Genomic DNA, 13,706 nt, shown 5'->3' with positions numbered 1-13,706 from the left:
TGAGAATCTGTGATAGGTAGCGCCTCCTTGTTCTGTAACATGGACAACTTACATGTAAGCATCAGAACTGTGAATGTGACAATAAAGAAATAATCTACAGGAGTGAAATAATGGTTTCTGCCCAAGAAGGCAGTTAGAAAATATTTCACATTTTAACAAATACCTGTACAAACCACAAGAAACTTGTTTACGGGGCCATTCTCTCACCTTACTGATAAGAATCTTCTAGAAATATAAAATAACCAAGACAAATTTAGGTATCTGGCATCTATGTGCTCCACAGCTCTAGAATCCAAGAAACTGATTTAAAGAATTCTATATGCCCAACATGGATAATTTTTACATGCCTTGATTGTTAATAAATGCCTGCTTTTAATCTCTCTGTATGATACACAGTCAACTTGCACCTTTAAGGAGGTCATTCAATTTTTTAGCAAAGAAGCAACATTATTTAGCAGCAATTAAAGCGCCTTAAAGAAGACTTAAAAAAAATACATATCCAATTAGAAAAGCCATATTATTTAAACATTTGTACAAGAATAAGCTGCTGAAACTTAGTACGTCAAATATGACATCTGTACAACCATTTACAATAGAGCAAGAAGGGAATTTTATCATTATCCTGCATAGAACTGGTCTGCATTTGGTTACATACTACCATTTAGTTTTATGAACATGGCCTGGTAACAAAAGAAAAAGATCTGTTAAGAATCCTAACATGTTGAAAACACTGGAACTATTACAATTTAAGTTAATTCAACTGATTTTTAAACAAGCAGCTCATTTTGTCAAAGTATCTAGGAATAATATCTCTCCCTTTAATATAACCAGTGAAAAAAACGGACATGTGATTTCGAGGTACAACTTGGTAAAAGCCAGAACAGGCAAATGACAAAGTTAACTTTGTCCAAGTTTCTAATGCTCACATTCTATTACTATAAAACAACTGTCACTGTCATTCAGTTCTTACTTTGGTTTCAGCAACTGCTGAATGCTGAAGAATGTATCCAGGCACTGTAGTTTTATGTGTTAGAAATAGGTCTCATATTTTTTCCACTTGTTTTTAAATAATGAAAAACTACCCTTCACATTAGAACTCTCCAGTAACAACCAAATGTATTTTTAAGTATTATAAATGCTATTTACAGTGTTCCCCCAAACAAAACACCATTTTTCTTCTCTCTCAACCCAGTACTTCTGTTTGTGTGCAACGCGCACTCATCTTTCACTGCTCAGGGTGGAGTCAGAAGTGTACATTTATTCACTGTCCATGATCTACTCTCACACAAATGATGCTCTGAAGAACTTTACTAACAGTTCTCAACCATGTTCTGTGTAAAAAAAGAAAAATCAAACAAAAACACCCCACTCAAATGCTTTCAAACTCAACTGTGCGTCTGGAAACAATTCAAAGTTATCATGCCAATCTTGAGCAAAGTCAGTAAGAAACTATGTTTGAAGAAGGGGGTGTAGGAGATGCTGTCAGCCCAGCCATGTGTAAATTTCCTGAAGAATTGGATCTTCTCATGTGAGGGAGAAGGTATGGATCATTTGCCAACTGGTGCACATCAAATCGATCTTCCTTCCGGTATGCCAAGCAGCGTCTTATAAAAGCCTTAAAACAAAAGATTAGCAATGTAAGTAATCTTTCCCCCTTCAAAACATCAAGCAATTGAATCCTACAGAAGGGTGGGCATACTTTAGACAATAAATTAGCTTATTTTATCTAAAGTTCAAACCTTGAAAATTTTCTGTAGCAACAGAATTATCATTACACATTTAACTCTTACCTCAGGGCCTCTACTGGTTCAACTAATAGGCAGTTATAGTGATCATCAGATCTTACTGATCAGAACAGATGCATTGCTATTTAAAATTCTGTAGATTGTTTATCATCTCCCTAGTACTTATATTAATGAAACTCTCCTATTCTTTCTTTGGAACGGGAACAAATATAGATCTCTTCCAGTCAGTTGGCCAAGTGGTTGTTCTCCAGATTTCTTGGCACAACTTGGTGAGCACATCCAGGGCAACATCTGTTATCTGAAATACTTCAATTGGTATACCATCTATTCCTGGGGCCTTATTTTTTGCTACTTCCTTCAAAGCAGCTTGAACTTCTTCCTTCATCACCATAGGCTCTTGCTCATATGTTATTTCTTTAAATTCCTCTGTATCTGCCAATTTCATTCTAGATAATGACTTAGTATATTCCTTCCATCTTCTTTTAATACTTCCTGGATCATTTAATATTCTGCCCAAAGCATCCTTGATTATAGGAACTCTAGGTTTGAATCTGTTCTTCAGTTCCTTGAGCTTAAGAAATGCTGAGCGAGTCCGGTTCACCTTTCCCGTTCCAAAGAAAGGTGACCCAACTGAGTGTGGAAACTACAAAACAGTGTCATTGATTTCACATGCAAGCAAGATTCTGCTGAAGATCATCCAAAAACGATTAGAACAGCACATCAGCAGAGAACTGCCAGAAGTCCAGGCTGGGTTTAGAAGGGGTCGTGGTACTAGGGATATTGTTGCTGATGTTAGATGGATCTTGGCTGAAAGCAGAGAATACCAGAAGAATGTCTATCTGTGTTTCATTGATTATGCAAAGGCATTTGACTGTGTGGATCATAACAAACTGTGGCTGACTCTGAGAAGAATGGGAATCCCAGAACATTTAATTGTGCTAATATGAAAACTATACTTGGACCAAGAGGCAGTAGTCAGAACAGAGCAGGGTAACACTGCATGGTTCAAAATTGGGAAGGGTGTACGCCAGGGATGCATCCTGTCTCCATATCTTTTCAACATGTATGCAGAGCAGAAGGGTACTGAATGTACCCTGGACTGCCAGGAAAACAGATTTATCTTGGAGAGGATTAAACCAAGCTACTCCCTGGAGGCAAGGATTCTGGGGCTTCGTCTGACATACTTTGGACATGTTGCCAGGAGGGATGGGTCCTTGGAGAGGGACATCATGCTTGGGAGGGTTGAGGGACAGTGCAGGAGGGGAAGACCCTCTATGAGATGGATTGATTCGGTGATTGGGGTAATGGGGGTGGGTGTGTCAGAGGCGGTGCGTTTGGCGCAGGGCAGAGCAGGGTTTAGGGCTGTTGTGCATAGGGTCGCTATGAGTCGCAAACGACTCGAAGGCACATAACAACAACAACAACAACAACAACAACAACTCCTATTCTTGGCCAATTTTTCTCTAAAACCAAATATTCTTACTATTATACTGTTATCTTTTATTTATATAAAAAAATTCTATCGGATCACATGGACATTAAATTTTTAAATTTTTTTACAAAAGTTTCAGAGAACATCAAAAAAGATTAAGATGGAGGGGGGTGAAATCAAGAGACTGACATGCTGAAGGCACAGCCTGTGCAGATGAAAAACTACTGACAACAAAGATGACAAGACCAACCAGTCTGTGACGCTAAATGTGTATAAGAGGCCCCCCCAGGGCAGAGGAGGTGCCTGCAAAGGTGCGCTCTGTGAGGACAAGAGGGCAAATACATCTCTGAGCCACCTTGCCTTTCCTAGATTCTAGGAAAGAGCCGGAAATGAAGAAATGGAACTCCTCTCTTTAGCCTCTGCTCACTCCAGGACGTTTCCCCCCCATCACACCTAAAATTAATTTTGCTCTAAATTAACTTAATTACTATTCTCACTGAGGCTGTTTTACTTTTCTAATTGAGACTATTTTCTTTGACAGAAAGATACTTCTTTTACATGTTAGACTGTTAAGACATTTTATTACATTTATCTTTTTCTTGATTTCCCCCCCCTTATTGTAAAATATATTTGTAAAAATCTTCTAACAGTCATTCAAATAATTTGAAAAACTAATAAAGATATAAAGGTACAAAATGTAGTGCTGAATATTTCTGATAAACCAACTTAAGTATTATGAAAATATTTTTCATATTTTGTAGCCTAGTACAACCTCGAATAAGAACAATAATATTTGACTATAAGAACACAGAAACTATACAATGCCTATTTAGAAATGAATTTTACAATCTAGACTGTTCTCATCAGAAAAAAATAGCATCATCATGTATTAGAAACAGGGCTTAGATAAAAGGGAAGATCCAATGGGGTCATAGAACAGTAAGCTGTGTGGCAGCAAGCTTCTCAAGAGCTAGCACAGGGCCACAGAAAGGCCAAGAACATAGATTCTGAATACCTGTGAGCCACTAATCTGCTACTGCTAGCTGGTATGATTCTGGAAAGGGGACTGTTGCTATGGTTTCTTTGGTTTTCTATATTATAAAATGGGACAACAAAAGTACTAAATATCTCATAGGATACAAAACAATGTATACAAAGGATCAAAACAATGCTTGGCACACATCAGGTACAAAATAAGTGACAGCTACTATGATTACTTTAAAAAATTCTTTTTATTTAAATGCCCCAAATGAGGTTTATTTAGAGAAAAAAGTGAACAATGGGCACAGATTTTATGATTTTCCCTAATTTTTTTTAAAAGTAAGTGGTTGTGCACATACAACCAGAAACCACGTTTAGGTCCTTGGAATAGAAAACTGAGCATAAGTAAAGGGGAGCTCCAGTCCCTAAGTGGACTGATTTCCAGAGAGGCACCAAACCTTTTGACTTTACCTACGAATAAGCTCTTAACTCCAGGTTCAAAGGATAATTGACTCGACAAAATTTACCTCATAAAACCCACTGACATAAATTTAATACCTTAGCTTCACTGCTTGCAACCGGTTTTACAGGAAACTGGACTTCTGTGGCTTTTAATATTGTGTTTTCTTGAAGGATGTCTTGTTGAGATTGATTGTGACCAAATGGCTATAAAAATGGAATAAAATGTTGAGAAACTTATCTCTAAAAATATTTAAACACAAACATCATTAGTAAATCACCAAGAAATAAATAACCTGCATTCTAAATGTTTTCCCTGGGTTATTTTGAACTTTAAATGCTTTCACACAAAGAAGCAAGATTATAACAGACAGACTAAGAAAGTGCATCTTAACACAGCTGAAACAATGTGAGAAGCAACAGAAAATAATGTTGTTGCAATGTAAGCAATTAGGCTACAGCAGAAATCTGAAGAGAAATACAAAACTTTAGTTTGAATGCTTGAAACAATGAAGTCTGATGAAGTGTGGGAACACTTGTGAAAACTCTAAAGAATAAAACACTTACTGCATAACACATTACAGAACTAGATATGCGGGAACTGGAGCTAGGAGACCTGGGTTTGGTACTAGCTTACTAGGTATTTTCTGACAAATCCCTCTACCTCATTTCCCATTTTACCAAATGAAAGTATGACTGCAATGTGGACTAGACATCTATGGTAATGTGTGGTTTGATTTCAATATAAAAAGAAGTGTGGGAAGAATTAAGAACGTGTTAGGTGGTATATTCTTTTTTAAGTTTTTTTTTTATTATTGCATGCTTCAAAATTGGGAAGGGTGTATGCCAGGGATGCATCCTATCTCCATACCTTTTCAACCTATATGCAGAACAAATTATCCGGGAGGCTGAGCTCCATGAGGAGAAATGTGGGGTCAAGATTGGTGGACGATATATCAATAATCTGCGTTATGCAGATGACACAACCCTGCTTGCTGAAACTGAAGAGGACCTGAAGCAGCTGCTGCAGAGGGTCAAGGACTGCAGCCTCCAATATGGATTGAGGCTCAATGTCAAGAACACAAAGATTCTCACCACTGGACCAATTGGCAGCATCAGGATGGATGGTGAAGAGATTGAGATTGTACACAGCTTTAGTTTGCTTGGCTCCACAGTCAACACTCTTGGCACCAGTAGCCAAGAAATTAAAAGATGTATTGCCATGGGAAAGTCTGCTGTTAGGGACCTCTCCAAAGTACTGAAGAGCAATGGTGTCTCTCTGGAGACTAAGGTGCGTTTGATACAGGCCACGGTCTTCACAATCACTTGTTATGCATCAGAGAGTTGGACAATGACCAAGGAGAACAGAAGGAGAATTGATGCCTTTGAGCTGTGGTGCTGGAGAAGAGTACTGAGAATACCATGGACTGCTAGGAAAACAAACAGATTTGTCCTGGAAAGGGTTAAACTGGGTGGCTCCTTGGAGGCAAGGATTCTGAGGCTTCGTCTAACATACTTTGGACATGTTGTGAGGAGAGACTGGTCCTTGGAGAAGGACATCATGCTTGGGAGGGTGGAGGGACAGTGCAGGAGGGGAAGGCCCTCTATGAGGTGGATTGATTCAGTGACTGGGGTAATCGGGATGGGTGTGTCAGAGACAGTGCGATTGGCACAACACAGAGCAGAGTTTAGGGCTGTTGTACATAGGGTTGCTATGAGTCGCAAGAGACTCGACGGCACATAACAACAACAGTAATTGTGATTTTTAACCAAAGTTTACAGAAAAGTTGGATTTTCATTCGTTATTGCACATTTTCCACCCTACTCTCAGAGTTCTCTTTTTTCTCGCCCCCCTTTTTAAAAATTAATGTTAATGAAAGTTTAGAGACTTAGGATTTTCATTTATTTATTGCTGCACTTTTCTCCTGCCACCTCCCCCGCCCCCAGTTTGCTCTTCTATTTGAAAAGTAAAAGAAAAATTCATTGTTATACAATCCTTCCCCCCAAGTCCACTCCACTATGCAGCCTTCATTCTGGATTCCTGTCATGACAATAATACCTAATCATATATCCCTTTTAAACAGTTCTTTCCCTCATCTGTTTCAATGCAGTATACATAATTTATCCCATGTTTCTCAGTTCTCCCCCAACCCCAGTATCAGTCCCATTTTACAACAGTGGCATTATGCAGTATTTGTCCTTTTGTGACAGGTATTTCACTCAGCATAAGAAATGTCCCCAGCTTTAAGAGAGATGCAAATCAAAACAACTATGAGACATCATCTCACCCCAGTAAGAATAGCAAAATGTAACAGAAAAGCAAACAACAAATGCTGGTGAGGTTGTAGAGAAAACTGGAACCCTTATTCACTGTTGGTGAGAGTATAAAATGGTGTAACCACTATGGAAGGCAGTATGGAGATTTCTCAAAAAGTTGCAAACAGAAATATCACTTGACCCAGCAATTCCACTACTGAGAATATACCCCAAAGAAACCATAACTGCCACTCAAGCAGATATATACGCAACCATGTTTACTGCAGCTTTGTTAATAATAGCAAGGAGTTGGAAACAACCTAAGTGCCCATCAAGAAATGAATGGATAGAGAAGCTATGGTATATTCACACAATGGAATACTACGCTGCATTGAAAAACAAGGAACTCATGAAATACAAAACGGGTGGCCCTGGAGGTGGTATATTCTTGAGAAAGCGCAGGGGCAACTAGGCCTTGGCCTCACTGTATTGGTTGTGTAAGGAGGTGGTGAATGCCAGAGGCAAGGGGAATATATAAGATGTGGAAAGGTGTTTGGAGGGCACAGAACAAGTATTTCTTTAAATGTCAGTATTTCCAACAGTAGAATATATGAGCACTTTTAATAGGTGTTCTTCTCACATTTTCCCTCCCACTAAGTTTCCCCATTACCAAAAAAGCAAAAACAAATCCAAAAGCAAGCCAAGGAGATTGATGTGGCATTAAAGTAACTGTGATGCAGGAAAACTTGGGGGAGGGAGGAAGCAGCAAAAGCTTGGCCTCCCTTGCAAAGACTAAAATTTAGTTCATATTAATGACACTTTGCATTTTAAAGGGAAATTTAACACAATTTATACAGCTAAAATAAACGTTTTAACTAACTTACCTTTCTACCATAGAGACACTGAAAAAAGATGACCCCAACTGACCACACATCAACCTTGTTGGAAATCTTTGGTGGCTCTTTTCCAACTACAAAACACTCAGGAGGTAAATACCTGTAGGGGTTTTTTTGGCAAAATGAATAGAAAAGGATACTTATTAACAATCTGTAACTTAAAAACCTCCTAACTGAAGTCTTAGGGAAGTTATTTGATCTACTCATACATTTTAGGACTAGCATTAGGAAAATCCAACAATTAATTAATTTTGAAAGGAAATGGGAAGGATCTTTTGTGAAAAATGTATTCAAAACTTTGTAAATAAATCAGAGTAATATAAAAAATTTTTTAAAAAAAACAACCCTACAAACAAACAACCCAACCCTAAATAAATTTTGAAGCATTTGACATTCTCTGATCATTTGACTCTACAACCAAACTGCACAACCTTAAAGAAAAAGTTATTAGAAATTACAATGTTCTTCTATGAAATACTCCCATTTCCCCTTCACTAGTTCTCAAACTACTGGTGGTTTGCATACTAAAACACATACCTAATTAGGTGTTCTTTTGTTGAAATAAACTCAAAACTACTCACTACCAATAAGATTTTCTATCTCTAGTTTTAACACAAGACTCAACCTAATCTATCAACAGTTTAAATTTCTAAACTTTGAGCTTACTCTTCTCTCTCCCTCTACCTTCCACTGGTTAATCAAAGCCACCACACTTGCATCTGCACACTGCTCTTCCTCTTCCTCTGTGCTTCAGAATAAATAAAACATTTTCCTTAACCACATCAGTTCACCTGGAAAGCACACTTTCTTCTTCGACCTATGTATGTGTATATATAAAACACTGTATAAACCCATTTAATGTGAGTTTTATACAATGTCTGTACAGACATGTATATGTGTGTGTGCACACAATGTAAAGAAGAAACATTCTTAAACAAGAAGCTAAATTGTCTGTAAAAAGGTTTAAACAAGGAGAGCAGTTGCAGTAATATATGGTAAAGATATTTTTGGGGCGAAAAATGACCACCAGGCTTTAGGGAATTAGAGGTATAAGAGAGAGAGAGACACACAAGCAAAATTTTTCTTCTTCCCAACAATACTGATTAGAAACTCCTAGAGATGAAAGCTAATTTGCAATGGCAATATATACATGTATTTGAAAAGGCTGTGAGCACCTTCTATTAGGATATCATAGTTTACCAATTAGGGACCTCTGGTAATGTAGTGGTAGAGTTGTACTACCAACCCAAAGGCACTTGGTTTGAATCCACCAGCTGATTCCAGGGAGAAAGATGGGCAATCAACTCCCATGCAATTTACAGCCTCTGAAAACCTTCTATACAGTCAACCATGAGTTGGTTCCAACTCAATGGAACATAACAACTGTAGTTTACCAATTATACAGCTAAAAACTCTGACTATAGAAATTACCATTTCTTGGAGCACTGTTTCTATCAGGAATATACATCAGGTTCTTCCATGCAAATGTCATGGCTATTTCCTTCCTGCATAGCCCTAACACATAGGCTTCCCAGCCTCTGCCCACCTTTTAAGAGGGACCTTTCCTTGTTCTCTTTGGGATTAGCAAAGCCAAATTGAGGGAAGCAGTACAGTGAGGAGTCTCTTACAGAGAAAGACAGTTTTGTGTGGGTTTGTTTTATAAAAAAATCATTTTATACCGGTTTGCATACAAAGTTCATAAAACATTGTTTTTCACACCTGACCTTTCCTTTGCCAATCCCTCCCTTCACCTATCAAATTGTGTGGCCCTATGTTTAAGAGCCCTCTTCCCCTTCTTAGATTCTCATACATGCTCTGCAGTAATGGTCCTATACCATACCTGTCTTTATGAGAATGAATTAGTTCACAGTTCTCTTTTCTGTGGGTTCTGAGCCGTTTCACAGACTCTAGGGTTCTACAAGGAATTCTTGCTTTTGTTTGTATTTACTAGAATTTTGCGTAAGATTTTGTCATGTTGATGTGGAAACCCTCACATTAAAAAATGAAGTCTAAATAGTGAAAGAGGATACTGACTTTTAGGTATTTTAAAGCTTAAATAATAATGTTCTTTAAACACACACACACACACACACACCCTCTTGCAGAACTGGTTGTTCTGTGGCTAGCTTTACTGTGTGAATGCTGTTCTGGAAGCCTTAAGTTACATTTATGGTTGTAGTCACTATCATATTCAGTGAATTACAGTTATCTCTTCCCACTAAGATGTTCCTCCTTTTTGCTAATGGATTCTGAAACTAAGTTTGTTTTGAAATATTATAGCTTATATACTCAATTTTAGTTAGTGTGAAAATAAGTTTGAAGAATTAAGAGTGAAGTATTTTTTGTCAACATCTAGAAGCTCTAAGATGACATTCATTTAAAGTTTTATCTATCAATCTTTGGCTGTAGTTACACTTATGTCTGTTTTCAGACAGTCATTAAAATAATTTCTGATAGTCGAGTGCAAACATAAAAAATATATCAAATTTATTCTTTATCTTATCCCCAATAAAAAGAGCAACTTCAAAACTTCTGCAGCAACAGCTTGATGTTCAGTTACTGCCCTGAATAGGTGAGCTAGCGTATTTAAATAAGTATTTGGATTTATGATAATCATCACCTAATACTGTAGGTAAAATATCCCCAAATTGACTTGCTAAGGCCAAGTCATTCTCTATTCAATGTGTGGAGATTTGCAGTTATGAAGAGGTGGAGAAAGACGGCTACCGGCAGCAGTCTCCTTCCCAGTCCATAGGCTTTCTATCAATACTCTACTGCTGTCATTACAAAGGCTACGTGAAAAATGAAATTCTTATTAAAAACTGGAAGATATCTAAAACTTAAGACAATATGTATATGTTTAATGAAAACATTTACCAGTAAGTGCCTGCTCCTTGGGAAGTTAGGTCCATTCCATCTACACCGTAACTATCATCATCCATAATCTTGGACAGACCAAAATCAGTGATTTTGATTTCACCACATGCTGTTCCATCTACTAGAAGGATGTTTCCTAAGAACAAAAGACGTAAAACAACTATGAGACATCATCTCACCCCAGTCAGAATAGCAAAATTTAACACAATAGCAAGCAACAAATGCTGGTGAGGTTGTGGAGAAACTGAAACCCTTATTCACTGTTGGTGGGAGTGTAAAATGGTGCAACCACTGTGGAAGGCGGTATGGCGCTTCCTCAAAAAGTTGCAAATAGAGATACCATTTGACCCAGCAATTCCACTACTGGGAATATAACCCAAATAGACCATAAACGACATCCAAGCAGATATATGCACACCCATGTTTATCACGGCTTTGTTCACAATAGCAAGGAGTTGGAAACAACCCAGGTACTCGTGCAATATTATTCAAAATAGGTGAGCTTGGAGGACATTATGCTGAGTGAAGTATCTCAGTTGCTAAAGGACAAATACTGCATGGTGCCACTGCTGTAAAATGGGACTGATATCAGGGTTGGGGTAAGACTGAGAAAAAACTGGATAAATTGTGTATACGGCACTGAAACAGATGAGGGAGAGAATAATTTAAAAGTGATGTATGATAGGGTATTATGGTTATCACAAGAGTCCACAATTAAGGTTGCACAATGAAATGTACTTGGGGCGGTGGGAGGGGTGCAGGGGGATTGTGTACCAGGGAGGGAGTTACTTTTTAAAGAGAGGAGTGAACTGGGGGGAGAGGGAGGGGGAGGGCTGGGCGGGGAGAGAAGTGCAGCAAAGAATGAATGGAAATCCAAAATCTCTGTAAAATTCTTTAAAAAAAGATCCATGGATGACAAACATTCTCTTTATTATTCAAATTAACTTTCATAAAGTATATAAATTTAAAGTATGGCAATATAAGGAAAAAACCACTTTTTATTCTATGTGCTATTATAGTTTAAAAAAACAGTACTGGCAGCATTCTGATAGATAGTGAAGAGATAGAGATTGTTAACTTTAGGTTGCTTGGCTCCACCAGTAGCCAGAACATCAAAAGACAAAATGCATTGGGAAAGTCTGCTGTCAAGAGACCACTCCAGGGTACTGAAGAGCAATAATGTCAGTCTGAAGATTAAGGTTCCCCTGATCCAGGCCATAGTCTTCACAATTGCTTTTTGTGCATCAGAGAGCTGGACAATGACTAGGGATGATAAAGAATTGATGCCTTTGAGCTGTGGTGCTGGAGAAGAGTGTTGAATATACCATGGATTGCCAGAACAAACAGGTTTGTTCTAGAGAGGGTGAAACCACGCTGCTCCTTGGAGGCAAAGATTCTGAGGCTTTATCTGACATACTTTGGGCATGTTCCAAGAAGGGACCAGTCCTTGGAGAAGGACATCATGCTTGGAAGGGTGGATGGACAGAGAAAGAGAGGAAGGCTCTTGATGAGATGGATTGATTCAGTAACTGGGGTAATGGGGATAGGTGTGTCAGAGACAGTAAAGTTGACACAGGATAGAGCAGGTTTCAGGGTTCTTGTACAAAGGGTCACTATCAGTCGCAAGCAAGCAATTCAACGGCACATAACAACAACCCTAAAGTATGTTTTCAGATACACGAATAAGTCTGACTTTCAAAAATATATATATATATTCTTTATCGTTTAAAACATTAGATCCATTTATTTACCTGGTTTAAGATCATAATGTATAATAGGAGGTTTGATCTCATTGAGATATCTTAGTGCATTTACAATCTGCATTACAATAGACCTAGCTTCTTTCTCCGACATTAGTTTATGTTGTTTCAGATAGAAATCCAAGTCATTGCCTTCACAGTATTCTAACACTGTACAGAATCTACAATAGAGAAGAGAAAAAATCTAAACATAAAATCATACACAGTAATTCAGAATAATAGAGAAACCAAGAATATTTTTCTCATTGTCATAGAATAGGAAAAGCAACACACTATGGATGGGGGATTAATATATTCCAAGGTAAATAATATATTATTGTTGTTGTATGCACCCTCAAGTCATCAATTACTCACAGCTGAACCTACAATGAGTTTTTGAATGGGAGGAGTAAAATGACTGGGAAGAGAAGGCCCATCTTTCTCCCTCAGAGCAGGAGGTGGACTCAACCACATACTGTTCGGTTGACAGCACAACCCCTCACCACTAGGCCACCAGAGCTCCTTAAATACTATATAGTGGGTAAAACGGTATACAAAGATCTATTGAAGAGTCTTTCACATTTAGATAAAACACTGTTTATTTGAAATTACTACTACTCATTGCTATACTGTCAGAATCAACTCACAGAAGACACTCTAGGGGATTTTTAAGAGGCTGTAAACTGCATGGGAGGAGAATGTCTGTCCATTTGTCTCTCTAGGAACTATGGTTAGGTCTCCTATTCTTTATTTCATTGATATAACACTTTTAAGATTTTCTTAAAAAACTAAATTTACAGGGAGCTCTGGTGGCCTAGAGGCAAAAAACTACACGGTAATCCCAGAGGTGCGTGGTTTGAATCCACCAGATGCTCTGCTGGAGAAGGAGGGGCAATCTCCTCTGGTATCAGTCAGATCCGATTTGATGGTACGTGCACAAAAATTAATAAATTAAAAAAAAAAAAAGAAAACCAACAAAACAAAACAAAACAAAAAACCCAACTAAATTCACTTACGTATCTGTATCCAAAGAGAAGTAATCATAGAGTTTAACTATTCTGGGATGGTCCAGTTCTTTGTGTATTCTATACTCTCTGCAGGCATGTCTAGGGGAAAGAGTGTATTAATTTTTCCATGACTGTTAATTTTATTCTTTTTCAATTTATAAGAAAAAAGTACTAATATTTACTTGTAGTAGTTTTCTTTCTTCTCATCTCTCCAGCTTTTATTAAGCTGATGGATTTTCACAGCAGCGTATCTTTGTTCATAAAGGTCAAAAGCCTAGGATTCAAGACAAACAGTTATGACCAAAGACCACCTC

The 13,706-nt window shown here is 37.9% G+C and overlaps 1 protein-coding gene across 1 annotated transcript in view; it reads right to left on the bottom strand.

Annotated features, from left to right (window-relative positions):
* Nucleotides 1-1,177: 1,177 nt before the first annotated feature.
* The window catches only part of TLK1 (tousled-like kinase 1), a 184,212-nt gene continuing 171,683 nt past the window's right edge, over nucleotides 1,178-13,706 (bottom strand). The window contains exons 15-21 of the mRNA XM_006878849.1: nucleotides 13,575-13,666; nucleotides 13,402-13,491; nucleotides 12,398-12,567; nucleotides 10,647-10,782; nucleotides 7,758-7,869; nucleotides 4,717-4,824; nucleotides 1,178-1,615 (exon numbers count right to left, since the gene is read on the bottom strand). Coding sequence (XP_006878911.1) covers nucleotides 1,439-1,615; nucleotides 4,717-4,824; nucleotides 7,758-7,869; nucleotides 10,647-10,782; nucleotides 12,398-12,567; nucleotides 13,402-13,491; nucleotides 13,575-13,666 — 885 coding nt within the window. The 3' untranslated portion in view covers nucleotides 1,178-1,438. The remainder of the gene's footprint in view (nucleotides 1,616-4,716; nucleotides 4,825-7,757; nucleotides 7,870-10,646; nucleotides 10,783-12,397; nucleotides 12,568-13,401; nucleotides 13,492-13,574; nucleotides 13,667-13,706) is intronic.

This window comes from Elephantulus edwardii, unplaced genomic scaffold (genome assembly GCF_000299155.1).
Source record: "Elephantulus edwardii isolate Elephantulus edwardi_28Jun2011 unplaced genomic scaffold, EleEdw1.0 scaffold00001, whole genome shotgun sequence".
NCBI classification, from domain to species: domain Eukaryota; kingdom Metazoa; phylum Chordata; class Mammalia; order Macroscelidea; family Macroscelididae; genus Elephantulus; species Elephantulus edwardii.
This window is presented reverse-complemented; position numbering and strand designations above follow the sequence as displayed.